Raw genomic sequence first — 22663 nt, 5'->3', positions numbered from 1 at the left:
AAGTCATCCGAGCTGAAGCTGTGGCCCACACAACCTATCTAGACAGTAGTCAGCTCCAGTTGGCAGCCAGTATGGCAGATCGTCCGACGCTGGAGGATCTGGTGCGACTTCAGGGAGAGCGCGTGCGGGCCCTTAAGCAGCAGAAGGCCAGCGCCGAGCAGGTACGACCCAGGAGGCAGGAGAGGGGACAAAGGAAGGCCTGGGAGAACAGAGCGGGGAGTGGTCTGCACAGAGGATGGGGATGTGGAAGAAAGGACTGGACTTGTAGGTAGGAGGACGGGCTGGGTGGGGAGGTAGCTGCGGTAGGACCCGAGAGAAGCAGAGCTAGGCTTGGGAGAGAGATATGCCCCACATCCTGCTGAAGGAGGGATACTGAATGAATGACGGAAGAGGGAGGGGGTGGCAGATGTGGTAGCCCAGCGCCTACTTTCCCTCCACAGATCGAGGAGGAGGTGGCAAAACTACTGAAACTGAAGGCACAACTGGGCCCTGATGAAGGGAAACAGAAGTTTGTGCTCAAAACCCCCAAGGTAAATATTCCTTTAGGGAGCCTCTGAGACGGTCCCTAATTTCACTCACAAGGACGCATATATGCCTGCTTCTCTGAATCAGGTCATTGAGGAGGATCTGAAATCCTGCAGAGGAAACAACAGTTGGTTGTAGGCACCAGGCTGGATTGGACTCTGAGTCATTCTGGGATGGCAAAGTGATGGCAGAAGCTAGGCCAACTGGGTGCTTAGGGGAGTCTACCTGCTACTGCTACTCCTTCTTTCATTCAGTAAATATTTACTGAGTGCTTACTGTGTGCCTAGCACTGTACAAAGCAGTGAGTGTACCATGGTGAACAATATAGCCTGCCCTCAGGGAGCTTACATTCTACTGAAGGAAACAGACTTAGGAGAAATAATCCCACACATGGATATGTAACTACAAATTGTGTTAAGTGATGTAAAGAAGTAAAAAGGATGCTCTGAGAAAAATAAGGGAGAACTGGGAAGTCTGAAGAAGTGATAGACTAGCTGACCTAATAGATGAGTGGAAGACAGCCGGGTGAAGAGTGTGAGGAAGATAAGTCCAGGTAGGGTATGGAAATCCTGAAGTGAGAAAGAACCTTGGTAGTTTCCAGGAACTATAAAAAGACCTTTATGACTAGAACCAAATAGAGAAGGAGAGTAGAATGGAATGAAGTTGGAGATTCCTAGCTCAACCACCATGATTTCAGTTCAGATGCCTCTTTCTGTAAGTTCTATAAACTGAACTATTTACCTATCATCTGGGTTCCCTTGGCACTTCATAAGTATCTCTGTTATTGCATTTATTGCTGACTTTTCATTATTCACATGGTTTATTTAACCTGAGAGTCTGGGACTAAATAGGTATTCGATGAATGTATGTGAAATTTAATTCCAAAGTAGAGGGGAGATGATCTGTCTTCTTTATGTTGAGATGTTACCGTTTAAGAGTAATTCTTTGGGCTCCTAAAATCATTGAGCTATTCCTTTCTACATATAACTCATTTCAAAGGTTAAAGAGGGGCTTCCCTGGTGGCTCAGTGGTTGAGAGTCCGCCTGCTGATGCAGGGGACACGGGTTCATGCCCTGGTCCGGGAAGATCCCACATGCCGCGGAGCGGCTGGGCCCGTGAGCCATGGCCGCTGAGCCTGCGTGTCCGGAGCCTGTGCTCCACAACGGGAGAGGCCACAACAGTAAGAGGCCCGCGTACTGCAAAAAAAAAAAAAAAAAAAAAGTTAAAGAGATGGTGTAAAACCCCAAGGCAGTGACCATCAATAGTTATTCAAACTACTGGGTGAAAAGATTAATGGGGATTTATGATAGATCAGGCTGACCTCAGCTAAACCCAATGATCAATCTTAGCATCACTAAAAGTAGGACAACCAGACATTATATTCCTCTTGATGTGATGCAATAAGAAGTACACAGCACCACCTATGAAGTATTCTTGCCAAGAAGAATTGTACCTGAATCTAATCAGTCTTCAGACTTAACTACCAGTTTACCTAACTACCAGTTTACTGGAAATATGGGAAATGGAGGAACATGTTAAATGACCACATTGAATATACAGTTAACCAAATCTAGAATGAGAAAAATTCTTTCAGAAAAATGACTCAGTTTCCTCAACAAATAAAGGACATTTTTTTTTAAAAAAGGAAAGGAAACTGTTGCAGATTAAATAGACGTGAGACATATCAACCAAGTACAAGTTATGAACTTATTAAGAATCTGATTCAAACAGTCAACCATAAAAAGATATTATTGTGGCAGTTGGGGGTAATTAAACATGGCTTGGGCACTAGGTAAAGGGCTGCTGTTAAGTTGTATTGGTTGTAAAGAAGGTATTGTAGTGTTTTGTTTTTTAATCCTTATATGTTAGACAATTATACTGAAATATTTATGGATGAAAGTGTATGATATCTGGGATTACCTTAAAATACTGCAGGAAAAAAAATATTGGGGCTTAGATAAAATAAGAATAGCAGATGTTGATAGTTGTTGAAGGTAGGTAATAAACACAGGGTGGGGTGGTCCAGTGTTCTATTCTCTATAATGTGTGTTGGAAATTTTCCATAATTTAATGTTAAAAGAAAATGAGATACAGCAGAAACTAACACAACACTGTAAAGCAATTATACTCCAATAAAGATGTTTTAAAAAAAAACAAGAAAATGAGAATATACTGGAGAGTTAATATCCACTTAGTTTGTTGAAATACATTTCTTGACATGTGATTCATAATTAACAGAAAACTCAGTATTATGGGGAAAGGACTTTTTCAAGGGACCTTCCTGGTCAAAATTATTTTCATAATGTTATTTGCCTTTTTCACTTCGTTTGCGATGAAGGTGCAAAAGCAGTGGTGTGTAGAACTGCTGGTGTCTTAGCACAAATTAAGATGTTGGCACTGAGCTGTACTAATAACCATTATGTTCTTTACTTTCGTGAACTCACAGTAAAAAAAAAGATTCAGTTTCACTTAAGAATGTCCTTGATAAAACAGTAAAAATTATTAATTTTATTGAATATCAACCCTTGAGTACACTGTTTTTTAATATTCTGTATGATGAAATGGAAAGCACAGATAAAGCACTTCTGCTGCATTCCAAAGTAGGAAAAATGCTGTGCCATGTGTGAACTGTAGGCTGAACTAGCTACTTTTTTCATGGAAAACCTTTTTTATTTGAAAGAAAAACTGAAAGATAAACTATTGTGTTAAAGATTTGGATATTTGGCAGACATTTTCACAAAACCGAACAAAGTGAGCCTTGTCACCTCAAGGAAAACATTCAACAGTATTTGTTGCCAGTGGTAAAATTCAAGTGTTCAAGTCAATGTTAGAACTTGTGTTTTCCACCATGAGCTTGACAGGTTCTCAATACTTGAAGACTTTCCTGATGAGATCTATGGTGACATGAACAAATATGGTTTTTTGATATTGTATAATGAGGCATATCAACATTTGGAAGATCTGTGTAACTGTTATCAAATAACAAATATTTTCTAAATGACCAATGCATGATGTTATAAAATTGTGCCTGCGTAGAATATCCAAAGTACAAGATTGAGTAACAGATATTTTTTAAATTGTACTAAAATATACATAACATAAAACTTGCCATTTCAACCATTTTTAGGTGTACAGTTCAGTGGCATTAAGTACATTCATATTGCTGTGCAACCATAACCACTATTCATCCCCCATAACTTTTTCATCATACCAAACTGAAATTCTTTACCCATTAAACAGTAACACCCCATTCTACCCTCCCTTCAGCCCCTGGTAACCATCGTTCTACTTTCTGTCTCTGTGAATTCTGGGTACCTTATAATAGATTTTAATGTAACAATGTGAAAAGTTCATTGATGTACTTTCAGATTCCACATTGCAAACCGATCCTTAAGAAGCTCTCCCTCTGGATTTTGGTGTAGTTTAAGAAGAATATCTACAATTAGCTGAAAAGTTTATTAAAAATATTCCTCCTTTTACAATTACACATCTCTGTAAGGCTAGATTTTCTTTATATATTCAACCAGAACAACATATCACAACAGAATTGAATGCAAAAAGCATATATGAAAATTCAGCTGTCTTCTATTAACCCAGGCATTAAAGAGTTGCAAAAATGTAAATCAGTGCCACTCTTCTCACCAGATGTTTTTGTTTTGGAAAGTAGTTACATTTTTCCTAAAACGTTATTTATGTTAACATGTAGTGGATTTTCTTTTTGTTAAGTGAATTAATATTTTTAAATGTTTGCAGTTTTAATTTATAATACGATAAATATTGATAGGTATAATCCACCTTGGGGTCCTTAGTAAATAGTAAGAGTGTAAAGGGGTCCTGAGACCAAAGAGGTCCTACTTGTGAGTAGCATATAAAAGCCCATACTAGAAGCTCTGACCTGGAAGAACAGAGTTCTAGTACCGACTGCCAGGAACCAGCTGAATGGCCTTAAGTAATGACTTAACTTCTCAACACATTCAAATTCATTAACTTAGCCCTTGTCATAGGGCTATCAGAAAAAAATTAAAGAAAAAAATAGTGGAGACTTCCCTGGTGGCGCAGTGGTTAAGAATCCGCCTGCCAAAGCAGGGGACACGGGTTTGAGCCCTGGTCTAGGAAGATCCTACATGCTGCGGAGCAACTAAGCCTGCATGCCACAACTACTGAGGCTGTGCTCTAGAGCCCGCGAGCCACAACTACTGAGCCCACGTGCTACAACTACTGAAGCCCACGCACCTAGAGCCCGTGCTCTACAACAAGAGAAGCCACCACAATGAGAAGCCGGCGCACCGCAACACAGAGTAGCCCCTGCTCGCCACAACTAGAGAAAGCCCGCGCGCAGCAACGAAGACCCAATGCAGCCAAAAATAAATAAATTTAAAAAAAAAAAAAAGAGGGCTTCCCTGGTGGCGCAGTGGTTGAGAGTCCGCCTGCCGATGCAGGGGACACGGGTTCGTGCCCCGGTCCGGGAAGATCCCACATGCTGCGGAGCGGCTGGGCCCGTGAGCCATGGCCGCTGAACCTGCACGTCTGGAGCCTGTGCTCCACAACGGGAGAGGCCACGACAGTGAGAGGCCCACGTACCGCCAAAAAAAAAAAAAAAAAGAAAGAAAGAAAAAATAGTATTTATTAGGATTTCCTTTTAAGGTATGTTGGGAGAGAATGTTACTTGTAAAATTTGGAATTCGATTCATTAAGCCAGTTTGAGTTGGTTATATGCCTGTCATCAGGTAGATGTTTTCTATTAGGCAGGGGAATGTTCTGTTTCCCAGAAAATGAGTTTAGGAAAATTTCTCAGAGAACAGAGTTCCAAGAATTCTAGAAGATAGAACCAAGCTAAAAAGGGGTTGGAATTTAGAAGGGTGAGAGCAAATGGGTGTGGTAATTAATAGGGAATTGTTTGTACTTGTTTTACAGCTCAGTGACCTGTAGGAAAACCTAAGTTTGGGGCAGGTTTTCATTCGCCATCATTGAAGTCATGCTTTTATATTTCTAGACCTTACTGTTCTTTGTTTTTAAACCCCATCCCTGGTTCTCTGGCTGATTTTGACTCCAAGGGCACAAGAGACTACAGTCCGCGGCAGATGGCAGTTCGGGAGAAGGTGTTTGACGTAATCATCAGCTGTTTCAAGCGCCACGGTGCAGAAGTAATTGATACACCTGTGTTTGAACTAAAGGTGAGGGGTGGATGAGGAGAAATCGCCTGGTGGAATAGTCGGTATACAAACAACAAAGAGGATGGCAAGAGAGTGAGGCCCAAAGGTCTCTCTTGTTGCAGACAAAGGTTGGCATTTTCTCCATGAGAAGGGGGACAGGACTGGCATAGAGAAAGAGGCCCTGCTTTTTATTTACCTTGGTTGTGGCCGGCAGCATCCAAAAAGAGAGCCCTTCTCAGGGGTGGAAGTTGTTACGGCTCCTGGCTACATTGAATTCCATGGCACCTGTACTTGAGATGTTTCCTAGATACATGTAAATCGAACATATAAAGGATAAATATGCAACCAGTCTCCTATTGATGGACCCTGAGGTTGTTTCTAGTTCTTTGCTATTAAAAAACAGTTCTTTGCATCCCTCCCTGCTTAAAACCCAGTAACTCCCAATGCATTTATAATAAAATCCAAACTCTTTACTCAGGCTTACAAGGCCCTACATGATGTGGCAACTGCCTACATTTCCCACCTCATCTCATGCGTTTCTTCCCCTTGCCCACTGTGCTACCATGGCCTTTTTCTATTCCTGGAACATACTAAATATGTTTCTATCTTCGAGCCTTTGTTCTTGCTCTTCCCTCTTGCTGAACTTCCTTTTTCTCTAGCTCTCTGCATGACTTTAATTCCAGAGTAAATTAGACATAACAGATTTTAATTTCAGATTTCAACTAAAATGCCATTCCTCAAATACTCCTCTCCAACTGCCTTGTCTAAAGCAGCCCTTGTCTATCACATTGACCTATTTTATTTCTGTTAAAGAAGCTATCACTATCAAAAGTTATGTTAATTTGTTCCCTTGCATTAATGTACTGCCTGTCTCTTTTCATTACTATAGAAGATCCACGAGGGCATGGACTGCCTTTGTTCACTGATGTATACACAGGGCTTAGAACAATGTCTGGTACTAGTGGGCATTTATCTGCAGGGTAAATTCACAGAAGTAGAATTTCTGGGTCAAATGGTTGTACTCATTCCTATTTCTACCAACTATATTAGTTTGCTAGTGTTCCCATATCAAAATACCATAGACTGGGTGTCTTAAAGAACAGAAATTTATTGTCTGGAGGCTAGAAGTCCAAGATAAGCTGTCAGCAGGGTTGGTTTCTTCTGAGGGTCATGAGGGAAGGATCTGCTTATGGCCTCTCTCACTGGCTTTTAGATGGTGTCTTTTCCCTATGTCTTCACATCATCTTCCCTCCTCTGTGTCCAAATTTCCTCTTTTTATAAGGACATGAGTTATATTGGATTAAGACTCATCCTAATGACCTCATTTTACCTTAATTACTTCTTTAAAGACCCTGTCTCCGAGTAGAGTCACAATCTGAGGTTATGGGGGCCAGGTGGGTGCAGGGAATAGGGCTTCAATATATGAATTTCGAGGGGACACAATTCAGGCCATAATACCAACCACTGTATTCTCTGGCCATAACACCAACCATTGTATGAGTATTTCTATTTTCTACACACTGGGAATTTTCAGGTTTTTTGAATTTTGCCAGTCTGGTAGTGAAATATGTTATCTTGTTGAAGACATCACAGGGCAAGGACTCTCAGTTTTGGCTTTTGACAGTGTTCAAATCTCAGGCCGTCATAAAAACATTTACCTTTGTTGATCTAATGACCCACTCCTAGGCATTTATACTCCAAAAAAATATTCAAAACAAAAAACTGTGTACCCAAATATATTTATTGAAATGCTATGGAATTTTTTTTCAATTGGAATAACCTAAACATCTATCAGTGTAACACTAGGAAGGAAGGAAATAGCTTCTTCTCACTAGAATATTATGCAGCTTTTTTTTTTTTTTGGCCATGCCGCACAGCTTGCGGGATCATAGTTCCCCAACCGGGGATTGAACCCAGGCCCTCGGCAGTGAGCGCGCAGTCCTAACCACTAGACCGCCAGGGAACTCCCAATGCAGCTTTTAAAAATAATACTTCAGCTCTGTCACAAAATGGAAATGTGATAAACAGAAAACCAAATTGCTATTTCCTTGATTATAACTACATCAAATAAGGAAACATTGGGAGAGAGAACAGAGGAAATGTAGATAAGTTGAAATCAGTCATAGTTAGAATGGTGGGTTTTTGTTTTTAAAAATTCCTTTCAAATTGTTATATTTATCATTATGGTCACATTTCTTTATGTTTTCTCCAGGAAACACTGACTGGAAAGTATGGGGAAGACTCTAAGCTTATCTATGACCTGAAGGACCAAGGTGGGGAGCTGCTGTCTCTTCGCTATGACCTCACTGTATCTTTTTAAACTTTGGATGCATTGGCCCTTACTGGGCTGGGGCTTTTTCTAGCCTCAGGTTTGGGGGCAGCTAGACATAGGTGGGATCAAATATAATGCATCTTGCAGTCAGGGAAGTTATTTCTCTAAACCAGGAGCTGGGCTTTGGCTAAACAGAGCATAGCTAGCCTTTGAAGGCTTCTGAATCCTGAGTGAGACCTCAGCTTTATGTCAGGGTCCAGTTCTGACTCTGCCAACAATCCCCTGGATTCAGAATATGTCTCCCTTGCCCTGGCTGGTGGACAGAGTTCTCCCTAATTGACCAACAGCACGTTTCCTTTATCTCCAAGCTATGTCAGAGAATCATCTGCTTAGAGATCCCTACTTGGGGCCCTTTTTCTGCTCCCTGGCCAATCTGCCCACCCCCATGCTGTGCTCAGCATGGCCCCAAAAGAAAAGAGCCTTAATATTTTATGAGACTTCAGCTGCCCTGTATGGTAACAAAGTTGATTCTTGCTGATGTTCAGAAATGCTGTTAATCTTACAGATGGTGGTTTTACCCACACAGGGTGCGGTTAGACCCCAGCTTCTGTTGGTGATGATAATCAACTTCCAGACTCTGAAAGGTGGGGCTTTCCCCTTAACTCTTTGTCATCAGGTTCCTTTTGCTCGGTATTTGGCAATGAATAAACTGACCAACATTAAACGCTACCACATAGCAAAAGTGTATCGGCGGGATAACCCAGCCATGACCCGAGGCCGATATCGGGAATTCTACCAGTGTGTGAGTATGGGGGCAGGATGGGTAAGGAGGCCCTCCCTTGAGCCAGTAGAATCTATTGAGTACTTATGGTGTCCTGAAAAATCTAGATGCCCCAGATAATGCTAACCCTAAGATTTCTTTAGTATTTTCATATACAGGACAGGGATTATGCTCCTCATTTTATCTGAGGAAACTTGAGGCTCAGCAAGATGAAGAGATCATAGGGATAAGAAAGGCAAAGTTAGGACTAGAACTCTTGGTCCAGTGCTTTTTATATTAAACCACAGTGATAGGATCAGAGCAAAGGATGAGGAAACTGGATTTGAGGTACTGTCGCACAGACTGGTGGCACAGCTTCTGAATGAATAAAGGACTAAGGCCGTATAATTGCTCCTGCAACAGTGGAAGGAAATAAGGAAAAATAGATGAGTGAGATAATGAAGGAATAGCCCTGTGGATGGGAAGAAAACCAGGACTGGTAAGAGACCCAGGAATACTGGGGTTTTGCTCTGGGCTGACAGTCAGATGGAGAATGAAGAATGTGGTCTGCGCATGAGTGCAAAGAGGCCTCCTTCATAGAAAGCAGAGCTCCCAGGAGTCCTCCCTCAAGGTTAAACCCCTGAGGATCTCTAGCTAGCCCTCTCCTTACAGGATTTTGACATTGCTGGGCAATTTGACCCCATGATTCCTGATGCAGAGTGCCTGAAGATAATGTGTGAGATCCTGAGTTCACTCCAGATAGGCGACTTCCTGGTCAAGGTCAGAGCTGAATGGGGCTGGGAGGGCAAAGCTGGGCCTGGCCTCTCACAGGAGAAGGTCCTTGTGCAGAGGAACCAGTAGCCTAAGTGTCCAAGGCTATCGAGGGTCATGTAAGGAGATCCTCTTCTCACTATGCCTTGGGTCACTGCAGGTGAATGATCGGCGCATCCTAGATGGGACGTTTGCCGTCTGTGGTGTTCCTGACAGCAAGTTCCGCACCATCTGCTCCTCAGTGGACAAGCTGGACAAGGTAATGACCCAAACACCTGACTCTTCTTTTCCCAGATCCCACCCTGCCCTGAGAAATGGAAAAGATTAGGAGAGAGAGGGCCCTGCTTCTATGCCCACAGAGGAAGATTAGCCCCAGGATATAGGTTGACGGGCAGCTTCTGCTTAAGACCACACCCGGAGAAGGGCTCACACTTGCTCTGCACTGGGGAAGCTGCCCAGGGTTCCCTGACTGGTATCTGTCTGCTCAGGTGTCCTGGGAGGAAGTAAAGAGTGAGATGGTGGGAGAGAAGGGCCTGGCACCTGAGGTGGCTGACCGCATTGGGGACTACGTCCAGCAGCATGGTGAGAAACAAACCCTGCCTCCCCGGCAGCCATCCCACTGCCCTCAAGCGAAAGCCAAACTCCTCCGTGTGTGTGCGTGTGTGTGCGCGCACGCGCACTGGAGACAGAGGGAAAGGGAATGCATGTGTGTGTATGCACACATGCATACATGTGTAATCCAGAGGAAAAGGTAAAGCCCTTATCTTTTTCTTCTTGTCAGTCTGGCTCACAAATCTGTCTCCCCAGGTGGGGTATCCCTGGTGGAACAGCTGCTCCAGGATCCTAAATTGTCCCAAAACAAGCAGGCCTTGGAGGGCCTGGGAGACCTGAAGCTGCTCTTTGAGTATCTGACCTTGTTTGGCATTGCTGACAAGGTGAGTCAGGTTGGGATGGGAGCCTTAGCTGAGCTCCGGGGCTGGAGGCCTTTGATCCTCATCTGCTGCTGACCATGTTCTTATCCCTCCAGATCTCCTTCGACCTGAGCCTGGCTCGAGGGCTGGACTACTATACCGGGGTGATCTTTGAGGCGGTGCTGCTACAGCCCCCAGCCCAGGCAGGGGAAGAGCCCCTGGGTGTGGGCAGTGTGGCGGCTGGAGGGCGCTATGATGGGCTGGTGGGCATGTTTGATCCCAAAGGGCGCAAGGTGCCATGCGTGGGGCTCAGCATTGGGGTAGAGCGGATCTTCTCCATTGTGGAGCAGAGGCTGGAGGTAGGTCTTGGGGCTGGGTGGAAGACATTCTGGGCAGATGGTGGCACCTGAGCTATCTTCTTTGATCTCTAAGGGGGCAATTAGTACTGCATTGGGCAAGTTGCATCTTTGCAAAGAAATGGAGAGAAGACTGTTGCTGTCCTTCAGACTCCCACCCCATTATAGGCCAGCTTGACGGATCTTTGATCATTCTTTCTTCACAAAATCCTTTGCTCCCTACTTCCTTCAGAGCTGTCAGGAATCTAGGCCAGTATATCCAAAGACCTGGATCTTCCTCATAATACAGAACACTTAATACTTTACTACTCTGTGCTAGGCACTGTGCTTAGTGCTTTTCACGCATTGTCTAATAAAACTCTTAAACAGCCCTCTGAGGGTAGCTACTTTCATTATTTACATTTCTCAGGCAAGGGAACTGAAGATTATAGATCAAATAATTTGCCCGAGGTTTAAGTGGCAGAGTCAGAATTCGGATGCAGGCAGTCCAACTCCAAAGTCTTGCTCCCAACCACTCTGCGATATTGTCTCTAAGTGGGAAGCGTGTATCTGAGGCTGTGGGATCCCTCAGATGGCTATCCTGACTCTCTAGCACCTAGAGTAACATGAAGGAAGCCCTTCTTGGCCTCAAGCCCACCTTTGTTGCTACTGCTCTTTAGTGGCTGGTTGCCTTTCATCCCTCGGGTAATGCTCTGGCAGTAACCTTCCCACTGCTCCCACCCTTTTCTCTAGAGTGGAACCCACTGGTGTTTTCCAATTGAGGTCACAGTTCCAGTAGGCATCTTATGTTGTAAGAACAATGGGAATAGTTTTCCAGAAAAAGAGACAGCAGCAGCATTCTTTCTCCCCTCCATCCACACCCCCACCCAAGTCGTGCCCTATGGCTGACGCATAAGAGACACAGTCTCCTTGTGGGAACTAGGACTGCCAGGGGTGATTGGATTGCCTGGGTGAGCTCAGAATATCACTTATGATGCATAAGGTTCTAGATGGAGATAAGCCTGAAGTTACTGTACATAAGCTACCTTTGCCCTCCATTATTAATTCTGGCAAGTCATATGTACAAGCCAGTCAGTTCATTTCTTATTCTTCTAAGAGCTACTTTTTGCCCAATTGCTAGATGAGAAGACTAGCCTGCCCTGGTGGAGTTGGGCCTGGTCTCAGACTCCTGACAAGAGCCTGCTCTGTCTGCTCTTTGAAGGTGTTGTAAAGGGTAGCCCAGTTCTTTCTTAACTGCTTCTTCCCTAGGCCTTGAAGGAGAAGGTACGGACCACAGAAACACAGGTGCTTGTGGCATCTGCACAGAAGAAGCTGCTGGAGGAGAGACTGAAGCTCATCTCAGAGTTATGGGATGCTGGGATCAAGGTAGAGGAGGCAAGCCCCAGGGTGGCAGCAAATTTGGGAGTGCTGGACACAAACGAAATAAAAGCTTATCCATAGTGGCCCTGCCATTACTGTGGCTTCTTGGGGTGAAGGTCAGAGAAAGGTGCCAACTTGGGCCCCAAGGAGATTGTCCCAGAGGACTGCAGAAGACAGCCTTCATCTCCTTCCCTGGTCCCCTGCAGGCAGAGCTGCTCTACAAGAAGAACCCCAAGTTACTGAACCAGCTGCAGTACTGTGAGGAGGCAGGCATCCCACTGGTGGCCATCATTGGTGAGCAAGAGCTCAAGGACGGGGTCATCAAGCTCCGCTCGGTGGCCAGCAGGGAAGAGGTAAGTAGGTGGACAGGAAGGCTGAGGGATGGGGAATGTATGCCATTTCGGCAGACCAAGGCCGAAAGTTACTGTACATAAGCTAGACCAAGGCCAAGGCCCATTCAAAACCTAAGCAAAAGCCTGGCATTCATATTAACGCCCAGTCCTAAAGGACTTAAGGGGGTAATATGTTACTATGGTCATGGTAGGGTAAAATCTCCATCCCCACACATACCCTGTGTCTCTCCACGTCCCCCAAGAAGCGCTGTCTCCCCTGAGGTGTTTGATTGGGTTCCTGCGCCCAGCTGAGCCAGGCCTGATGACTAGAGGAAGGCATGGGTGCTCAGAGAGCAGTGGAACACAAGATGCTCATACCACCTTGTTCCTCCATCCTGGCCAGGTGGACGTCCGAAGAGAAGACCTCGTGGAGGAAATCAGAAGGAAAACAAGCCAGCCCCTTTGCATCTGCTGAGTTGAACTATCAGAGGAAAGTGGGACTGGCACTATTTAAGGCTAAGACAAAACTCTGCATATGTACTTCAGCAGCTTTGCACGTTTCCTTCCCAACAGGAAGACCTGAAGAGTGGTCAGAACAGAGACTTTTTTATTTTTATTTTATTTTATTTTATTTTATTTTGCGGCACGCGGGCCTCTCACTGTTGTGGCCTCTCCCGTTGCGGCGGAGCACAGGCTCCGGACGCGCAGGCTCAACTGCCATGGCTCACGGGCCCAGCCTCTCCGCGGCATGTGGGATCTTCCCGGACCAGGGCACAAACCCGTGTCCCCTGCATCGGCAGGCGGACTCTCAACCACTGCGCCACGAGGGAAGCCCACTTTTTTATTTTTATTATGATTATTTTATTGGTAATCACTGGCAAAAATGGCCACCCAAAAATGGGTGGGCCACGGGGAACTGGCCCAAGATGGTCTCCTCGGCAGGGCCCTACAACCAGGTGGAGGGAACGCTTCCCACAACCAGCCGCCGCGGAAGGTCCAATAAAATGCCTCAACCACTGGAGCCTGCCTGTGTCACTACTGCCTAGCCCTGCCTTCCCTGTTAGAGCCGGGGCCTCCCACTGCGACCACTTCAGCGGTGGAAAATGGGGAGAGACACTTACTGTAGCTCCCACGGGCTATTCCGCAGGGGAAGGGCGCCCCTGACGTTTTCGCCTCCAGCCTCCATCCTGCAGCTTTGCGAGCCGTGTTTTAGGAGGTGGGGCTGCCCGCAGACCCACCCACTAGGGTCTCTAGCTTTCACCTGAGGGTCCGAGGTTCCCGTGGCGCACGTGCGGCGGATACCCCCACCCCCTTGGTGGGCGGGGTCGTGCTCAGAGCCAATGAGAGCTTTGGGGGTGGAGGAGTAGGGAAGCTTCCAGAGGGGCAGATTGGGAGGAGGTTATAAAGGGGGTACGAGCGAGCCAGTGGGAGAGCAATGCAGTCCAAGCGGGAGTGTGAGGTAAGTGTTTGCCTACCAGGGGGTCGGTGAGCCCTGGACGTAACAGGCGAGGTGGGGGTGGACGCGGCGACAAGGCATTCCAACCTGCCCTTTTCCCCCTCAGCTGTGGTGTGAGAGGGTGAATCCAGAGAACAAGGCGGCGCTGGAGGCGTGGGTCAGGGAGACGGGCATCCGCCTGGTGCAGGTGAACGGGCAGAGGAAGTATGGCGGGCCACCCCCAGGTACGGTAGTCCCAGCCCTACGCCTACGGGAGGGCTAAGGCAGCCTCGACGGCCACGAGCCGCCGCGTTCGGGGGAGGGAGGGGCCTACGCCGAGGCTCCACAGTCAGAAACTTATAACTACCCCGTTACCCGCCCCCCCAGCTGATGAAACTCATTGTCTGTGGCTTCCCACCCACCCGCCCCCTCGAGGAAGGGAGCCAGTCTTAAGGTGCCAGCCCCGTTGGTAGCTCAGTCACCCAGTTACGCCAACGACCCGGGGCGTACGGGTGTTGTAACCATTTCACAGACGTTTGCACACATACTCCCTCCTGCGCTCGGTTCCTGGACCTCGACCCCGGAACCGTCCGGGTGGTTGACGGTGCCCCTCCCGACCCCCTTCCCCCAGGATGGGTGGGCAGCCCGCCGCCGGCCGGGTCAGAAGTGTTTATCGGGCGGCTGCCCCAGGATGTGTACGAGCACCAGCTGATCCCACTGTTCCAGCGCGTGGGCCGCCTCTACGAGTTCCGCCTGATGATGACCTTCAGCGGCCTGAACCGCGGCTTCGCTTACGCCCGCTACAGCTCGCGACGCGGCGCCCAGGCCGCCATCGCCACGCTGCACAACCACCCGCTGCGGCCGTCCTGCCCGCTGCTCGTGTGCCGCAGCACCGAGAAGTGCGAGCTGAGTGTGGACGGCTTGCCGCCGGGCCTGAGCCGCCAAGCGCTGCTGCTCGCGCTGCAGCCGCTGGGGCCCGGCCTGCAGGAGGCGCTGCTGCTGCCCAGCCCCGGGCCGGCGCCCGCGCAGATCGCACTGCTCAAGTTCAGCTCGCACCGCGCCGCGGCCATGGCCAAAAAGGCCCTGGTGGAAGGTAGGGGTGGAGACTGCGGGGGGCCGCTGGTTGGGGCTAAACGCGTTCTGCCCGGCACTTTACTTCAACACGTCAGCGTAGATCAGCATAGCGGGTTAAAGTCGCGAGACCTTAGGGTCAAACACACTTGAGTTTGAGACAGACTATCTGACCTCACGTTTTTAAATTTCCACCGGTGCTACCAGCTACCACTCACCTAAACTTCACACTTCACATGCACTATCTCCTGACTTAACCCTCCACATTGCAGTGAAACATAGAACATTGTCCCTCTTTAGATAGGAGACTGTTTTAAGAAAAATTTACTTGCCCAAGGCAATCCAACTGAGCCTACCTCTTATCCACTGTAGAACCTGCTTCCTGAAGCTGAGAATTAAGCAGCATTTAGCACATTCTGTAGTTTTTGGCAAGTATTCATGGTAAAGGTTAGCTATTCTGATGGTTATGAGGTAGACAAAGCCTGCAATCAGCCAGTACTCCAAGGAAACTTAGAAGGTAGCAGTTATTGCACTCCCTTTGTAAGTAAACACAAAGAAGCCTAGAGAAGTTATTTAACTTGCCTGGTGTCACACCAGGAAATGGGGAGGCTACAAATTAAACAGGCTTGTGTGACTCCAGAGGACTCCGGTGCTTGGGCCCAGGGCTTAGACCCCGCCCTGTCTCTGCCTTTTCCCTGCAGGGCAGTCACACCTCTGTGGAGAACAGGTGGCCGTGGAGTGGCTTAAGCCAGACCTGAAGCAGCGACTCCGCCAGCAGCTCAAGTGTCCGTCTCTACAGTGCCTACAGCCAGAGGCTAGCCAAGTAGCCCTGGCCAGGGACAAGGGGCTGGAGTCCCAAGGGGCTCGGGCTGCCCTGCAGCTGCTATGCCAACGGATGAAGTTGGGCAGCCCACTGTTCCTCACCAAGTGTTTGGGCACAAGCTCTGCTGGCTGGCACCGATTCTGGTACCAGGTGGTGATCCCTGGGCATCCAGTGCCCTTCAGTGGCCTCATTTGGGTTGTGCTGGCCCCCAGTGGGCAGGATGGGCATGAGGTGGCCAAGGATGCTGTGTCTGCAAGGCTGCTGGAGGCACTGAGTCTGGGGCCAGCCTCCAGCGGTCTGCTGGGGCTGAGGCAGGAGGTACCATGGTTCAGCAGTGACCTAATCCTCTCCCCAGGCAGCCTGAATGAGTAGGCAGAGCCTGTGTCAGTCCCTGGCCCAGCAGGCCTGGGCAGCTGCTATCTGATCCCAAGAAGGGGAGGAGCATGGGCCCTGCCCTAGGCCTGACACAGCCTCCCAGCTGAGGCAGGGCCCACAGCACCTCGGGGCAGCTCAAGTTTGGCTAAGTTGTGGTGAGGGAGCTTCCCTTCTCCCTCCCAGCCTGGGGTTTAACCTGACCCCAGGGTTGTTCTCTGACACACAGTCGCACACACACCCCTCTCTCCTCCCACAGCTTAGCATGAATCTTTGCTTCTTATTTTCTTGATTTGTCTTTGTTGATGTTTTTATTTGCGGGCTGGCTGAGCCAAAGGGTCAGAAATCTGCCTTTGCCCCAACCACTTGGCATTCTGGTTTTGGTGTACGTGTAGTTTTGAGTTTTTCTATGCTGGTTGTATTTATATTAAACCCCTGGTTGGTTTACACCTGTGTCCGTGCTGTCTTGCGCCAGCTGTGGGCTTGTCTTACAGTGGTGGAGTGAGCAGCTGCTACGGGGCAAGTGCTTCCCCACATCAGTGTGCCGATCCTGAGCATCTTCTTGTGCACAATAGGATATTTTAAATTCCCAGCCTCTCTAGGGATCCAGCCCAGAAAGCAAGACTCTTGTCTGCTGAGAACCCATCCTGAGATTCGGCTCATTCCCTCAGTCACTGTCATCCTCAGTCTCCTCCTCCTGAGCTGTGGCGTCCTCTCCCTCTTCCCTCAGTCCTGCAAAGAAGTCATCCGTGCTCCAGGCCTTGCTGCTCAGCGCCCGTAGTGGCCCTCCCTTTTTCTTGCGCCGGCGGTAGTCATCCACCACCAAAGCCCGCAGCTGGGCCATGTCCCAAAACTTGAGGCGCTGGTCATGGCCACTGCTGGCCAGGAAGCGGCCACAGTGGGAGAGGGCTAGCTTCTCCACAGGTTCCCCGGCATGTTGGCCCACACTGCCCACCACTCGGTTTGGCAGGATGTTGACAGCCCTGGACAGAAAGAAAAGTGTTTGGTATGGGCCGGTTAGGTCTGCCCTTCCTATGACTGGAGGGCCATCCGGCTTCTCTCACCTGATGACTCCATCAGTGGAGCCGGTACACAGCAGACTCTCAGTGACTGGAACCATGCAGTCAATGGACTCAGCTCTCAGGGCAAAGCGGTCACTTGTGGCCCCAAAGCCATCCCAGTTGAAGAGGTAGATGGTACCTTCACTGGAGCCACAGGCCACCTTCTTCCCACACTGCAGGGAAACAGGGCAAACCATGTTTGTGGAGCCACATCAAACCAAGTCCCTATCGCACACCCCCATCCCGCCCCACCCAGCTGTACTTTCATAAGTGTGACAGAGGTCAGGTCTCCAGACTGAGGCTCGGAGAGCAACTCGAACCGGCGTCGTCTGATGTTGAAGACACCAAGGCAGCCATCGCCGCTGTAGAGAGAGCAAAGCAGCAGGCTTGGCTGGAGGTACCCACCAAGGGAAACATTTAACACAGGGAAGGGAGGGGATGCAGCTTCGAGGCTGTACCTGGCTGTCAGCAGCAGCTTCTTGGCTGGGTCCAGAGCCATGTCAGCAATGTACTCCTCATGCTGCCGCATATCCATTAAGGGGCCCTCCTTCCGCTGGTCCCAGAGGCGGATGCCACCTGTGTCATCCCCAGTTGCCAGAACATTCTCATCCACCAGCAGCAGGCTGTTGATGGGGGCACTAGAGACACAGATACAGAACTTCGAGCACCTTTGTCCCAGTAGGGATGTACCAATCAATCCTTACCCTTTTGTCTCAACACACAGTTGGCTTCCCCTTACCTGTGAGCCTTGGAAATGCGTCTTTGCAGTCGTCCCAGCTCCACATCTAGAAAATGGATGGCTTTGTCCTTGGACACAGTAACAAGCTCTGTGGGGAGGGAGGGGGAAATGCCCAGGTCATGGTGCTGTTCATTGCTCCCTTCCCACCACCACACTGCTGGCTGCCTTTCCTAATACTCACTCTGCCCATCTTCAGAGAAGACAACGGCTCGGCAGGACTTGAGGTGGTGACCTGAGGACCAGTGCTCCTTGGTTTCTCCCTCTTGGCAGGAGTAGGAAAAGCTGGGGAGAATGGAAGAAGAGTGAATGACTCCAGACCTCACCTGGGAGTATAGAGACCAACTAGCCAAACTTCCACCTACCTAGGAGTTCCTGCTTGTACACCTCCAAGCCCAAGGAGCTTACCATCCCATTTTCTTTTTTTTAAAATGAATAGGTATTTATATTATTATTTTCTTTAATATTTATTTATTTATTTTGTCTGTGCTGGGTCTTAGTTGCAGCACGCAGGATCTTCGTTGCGGCATGCATGCGGAATCTGGTTCCCCGACTAGGGATTGAACCTGGCCCCCTGCATTGGGAGCGTGGAGTCTTACCCACTGGACCACGAGGGAAGTCCTCCATTTTCCCATCTTCAATGAGCTTCAAATGTGAGGTCTTTTTTTCATTCAATGTACATTTTTGTGACCTCACCCCACCCCTCTTCATCATCTTTGAAAGCCATAACCTGGGGAAAGATTAGGTCTGAATCACTCTGGAGGTCCAAAAATAGTTGATGACAGAACAGCCCAGAAGCTGGAAATGTAAAGATGAGTAAGACAGGGATATTACACTCCAGGTCTACAGGAGCTAAAGAAAGCCACAATTAATTACGGCACATCGGGCTTCCCTGGTGACGCAGTGATTAAGGATCTGCCTGCCAATGCAGGGGACACGGGTTCGAGCCCTGGTCTGGGAAGATCCCACATGCTGTGGAACAACTAAGCCCGTGCACCACAGCTACTGAGCCTGCGAGCCACAACTACTGAAGCCCACGCGCCTAGAGCCCATGCTCCCAACAAGAAAAGCCACCGCAATGAGAAGCCTGCGCACCACAACGAAGAGTAGCCCCCGCTCGCCGCAACCAGAGAAAAGCCTGCGTGCAGCAACGATGACCCAACGCAGCCAAAAAAAAAAAAAAAAAATTACGGCACATTGTGAACACGTGTGGCGGAAGGATGACAAGGGAGGTAGAGCAGAGAGGCACCAGCCTGTAAGTTCAGCTTTGAGGCAAGTACCTGTCAGAGATTATCCCTAGTGCCTGCCTCAGCAGATCTTCAAAAAGGGCTGAATGAATAAGTGCTTACTTGCTAGTTGAGTTCCAGGCAGGCAGAGCTGGGTCTACTTATTGTTTGTTCTGTCCCAGTGCCTAGCATGAAAAAGCTGCTTAATAAACACAGATTGAATGAATACTTTGGAAGGGAAGAGAGCCCTGGAAAGCTAACTAAGGTGATGACATGTGAGTTGGATCATGAAGAATACGTAGTTCACCTGGCAGAGAACAAAGGGCAGACACTGGAGGCAGATGCTGATGTCTCTCCCACGAGGAATGAGGACAGTTCCAGTGGGAAGAGAGAGGTATAGCTGAATCTAGTAAGATGGGCTGGACTAGGCTTGAGACAACCATGTAGGCCAGGCAGAAGTCTGAATTGAATCCTTTGGGAAAAAGGAACCTCTCTGCAATGGTCATGGGAGAAGTTTGAGGCCTCCAGAAGGCAGTGGCTGAAGGTAGAGAAGAGGAGACAAACAGAAGCCAGGGGTGTGTGTGAAGAAAAGTCCAGAGTGACTCCCAAGTGTCTGGCACTGTAAACATGGATAAAAGTAGTAAACCTCTCTGCAAGGTATGTATTATGGTTCCCATTTTCTTTCATCCTTCCTTCCCGCCTTGCCTTCCCTGCCTGTCTACCTGCCTTTCTCTCTCTCTCTCTCCCTCCCTCCCTCTCTATTTTTTTTAATATAAATTTATTTGTTTTATTTATCTTTGGCTGCGTTGGGTCTTTGTTGCTGTGCGCGGCTTTCTCTAGCTGCGGCAAGCAGGGGCTATTCTTCGGTGCGGTGCGCAGGCTTCTCATTGCAGTGGCTTCTATTGTTGGGGAGCACGGGCTCTAGGCATGTGGGCTTCAGTAGTTGTGGCTCGCAGGCTCTAGAGCACAGGCTCAGTAGTTGTGGCGCATGGGCTTAGTTGCTCCATGGCATGTCGGATCTTCCTGGGCCAGGGCTCGAACCCGTGTCCCCTGCATTGGTAGGCAGATTCTTAACCACTGTGCCACCAGGGAAGCCCCCCTCTCCCTCTCTTTCTCTTTTTCTCTCTCTCTCCCTTTCTCCCTCCCTCCCTTCCTCCCTTCCTTCTTTCCCTCCATCCCTCCCTCCTTCCTCAGAGCCACAGGGCTTGCGGGATCTTAGTTCCTGGGGCCCTGACAGTGAAAGCGGGGCCCTGGCAGTGAAAGCGCGGAGTCCTAACCATGGGACCGCCAGAGAATTCTTTACTGTTCCCATTTTCAAAGATGAAAATCAGAAATTAACTTGCCCAAGGCCATTGCAGCTAATGAGGGGTTTGGGGTTTAAATTCATTAAGTAAATCTGATAGCACAACTCTCCTGGTTAAGGCCTTCAATGGCTTTTCACTGCTTCTAGCCTACATCTTTTATTCAAAATCAAACGTGTATTGAGCACTAACCCTGGGCTAGAAGCAGGAGATAAAATGGAGAACTAAAGAGACTACAGATTACACTCCAGAACATTGTTTTTCAGACTCTAGTCATGACCCATTACTGAGCTGCAATCAGATTTTCTGTGTGCCCGCAATAACAACAGAATAAAATAAACCAGAAAATATTAGAGTGCATCACACATAATATAAAAGCTATTTTTACTGTGGGGCGAGGTCAAAAAAGTTTAAAAAACATTTTTTTAGTGGAGGAGACAGTGTTCAAATAATTATGCAAACGGATGTATGATTACACACCATTATGTAGTTTATGAGGAAAAGGTATCTGCTGCCAAGGCAGCATTTAACAGGTAATCTAATTTAGTCTGAGGCATGTTTGAAAAGTGAAGAGATGCTGGGGACTCTGGGACAATAGGTGCAAGTGAGGGAAATTCCAGGAAGAAGGAATAACATGTGCAAAGGAGCTGAGGCTTCAAGGTACATTAAAAAGGTAACGATGAATAAGCACAGAAAACAAAATAAAGTGAGCAAGGGCCAGATAGTCAAAGCCCTTGAAAGCCGGATTAAGGAATCTCAATTTAATTCTAAAAGCAAAGGTAAACTATTGAAGGGTTTTAATCAAGGAAGTGAGGTGGTTGGATTTGTGTTTTTGAAAGATCAATTAAAATGGGCAAGAAGCGAAAGCAGGGGGCCCAGTTGGTTCTGTTTCAGGATCAGTACAATATTTCGGTGGGAAATAACAGTGTCCTGAACGCCTGCCTGTCCGGGCTCCGTCACGACTTTCCAGCCACTTTGTCTCTCAGTTCTTTCGATAGATTTGTGTGGTAACTTGCTTAAAGGCGAATGTTATTAAACGAATTGGACAAGACTGAGTCTTGTAAACTTAGTCTCCCTATAACTTTCTCTCCTCATCCCAGCTCCATCGCTGCAGAGCTTCCAGACCGAGCAGCCCCACACCCACCACGCCCCCATCTCTGCCCCGCACTTACACGAACACGTCCCCGTCCACGTCCCCAGCCGCCAGGAGATCGCGGGCCGGATGGAACGCCAGTCCACTGGCCGGAGCGTCCAGCACGATATCTTCCGGAGTGTCCCGGATCCGGGCTGGGGCTTCCGTGGAGTCGGGGTCCTCCTCGTCTCTCCCATCCTCTGCGGGCCTCTCCTCACATGTGCGGTCCATGAACCAGAGGATCCGAGCCGCGCAGCAATTGGTAGGTAAACCCAAAAACCAGTCACTCGGCGGGAGGAGTGGCCCAGGGAACCGCTTCCGGGGTAGGGGGCCAGGCAGGAAGGGGCGTCAAGGCGTGCTCCGTAACCCGGAAAAGGCGGGGCCTGACTCAGCTGGTGGGAGGCACCGACCCGAGGAGCCCGGCCTCCTAATCAAGCTACTTCCCAGTGTTGCAGCGGAGGAGCTTCCTGTGTCAGATAGATGGCGCATCCATCAGTCCCCTCCTTGGTCACTTCACGTAAAGTCGAGAACTGCGTTTAAGTTCTTTCCCCTTTTCCTGAGCGGTGCTGACAGTTTGGTAGTGTCTCCCGCAATCAGTAAAGGATGACTGACTGCCTGCCTTCGGGAGAGAAGAGCGGGACGCCAGTCGTTCATGGTTTGGTGAAAGACCAAGACAAGCGACAGCCAGTTTGGTAAGCGACAAAAGCCCACGCCGCGAGAATTTGACCTGCGGGGGTCGTAGACAGCAGGCAGTACGCGCACACACTTAAGCTGCAGCCCTCCATGCTGAACATCCTCGTGGCCAAAGCAACAGCGCCCCGCCCGTTCCTACCGTTTGGCTACAGACCCTTAGCGGGACTGGGCCAGCAGTGCTCAGAGCTGGCAAGGAGTTGCTGAAAAGGAAAAATGGGCACAACAGTTGACGTTCTGGACATCCCGGTTACCAAAGGTTCCACAAAGATGAGAGCACTGTGTATGGTGGGGCAGATAAGGAGGAGCATGTGCTCCTGTCTGGATCTTGGTTACTTCCACAAGGCTTGGTGGTTCTTGCAGAAACTTAAACTGGC

At 48.5% G+C, this 22663-nt stretch overlaps 3 protein-coding genes across 3 annotated transcripts; 2 read left to right on the top strand and 1 right to left on the bottom strand.

The window, feature by feature from the left end:
- On the top strand, positions 1-13460 carry HARS1 (histidyl-tRNA synthetase 1). Its single transcript, XM_022588995.2, has 13 exons — positions 1-161; positions 441-530; positions 5580-5699; positions 7891-7986; positions 8627-8752; positions 9383-9490; positions 9642-9740; positions 9970-10063; positions 10289-10416; positions 10509-10751; positions 11997-12113; positions 12314-12460; positions 12843-13460. The coding sequence occupies exons 1-13, from the start codon at positions 72-74 to the stop codon at positions 12912-12914; spliced, it is 1530 nt and encodes a 509-aa protein (XP_022444703.1). The 5' UTR covers positions 1-71; the 3' UTR covers positions 12915-13460.
- Positions 13461-13569: 109 nt separating this feature from the next.
- Positions 13570-16587, top strand: DND1 (DND microRNA-mediated repression inhibitor 1). Its single transcript, XM_089909373.1, is given in 5 exon segments — positions 13570-14317; positions 14319-14374; positions 14377-14967; positions 15647-16036; positions 16039-16587. Coding segments are annotated over 5 exon segments (1158 nt in total). The 5' UTR covers positions 13570-14264; the 3' UTR covers positions 16107-16587.
- On the bottom strand, positions 14547-22422 carry WDR55 (WD repeat domain 55). The gene is made up of 7 exons (XM_022588991.3): positions 21637-22422; positions 18122-18222; positions 17941-18028; positions 17660-17839; positions 17464-17563; positions 17205-17374; positions 14547-17123 (listed from the first exon to the last, which is right to left on the bottom strand). The coding sequence occupies exons 1-7, from the start codon at positions 21825-21827 to the stop codon at positions 16808-16810; spliced, it is 1146 nt and encodes a 381-aa protein (XP_022444699.1). The 5' UTR covers positions 21828-22422; the 3' UTR covers positions 14547-16807.
- Positions 22423-22663: the final 241 nt, after the last annotated feature.

Source organism: Delphinapterus leucas, chromosome 3, assembly GCF_059928025.1.
Source record: "Delphinapterus leucas isolate spDelLeu-1000000601 "Yukka" chromosome 3, BTC_Dleu_Yukka2, whole genome shotgun sequence".
Taxonomy (NCBI): Eukaryota; Metazoa; Chordata; class Mammalia; order Artiodactyla; family Monodontidae; genus Delphinapterus; species Delphinapterus leucas.
The sequence above is the reverse complement of the archived record's forward strand: the minus strand, read 5'-3'. Positions and strand labels throughout refer to the sequence as shown.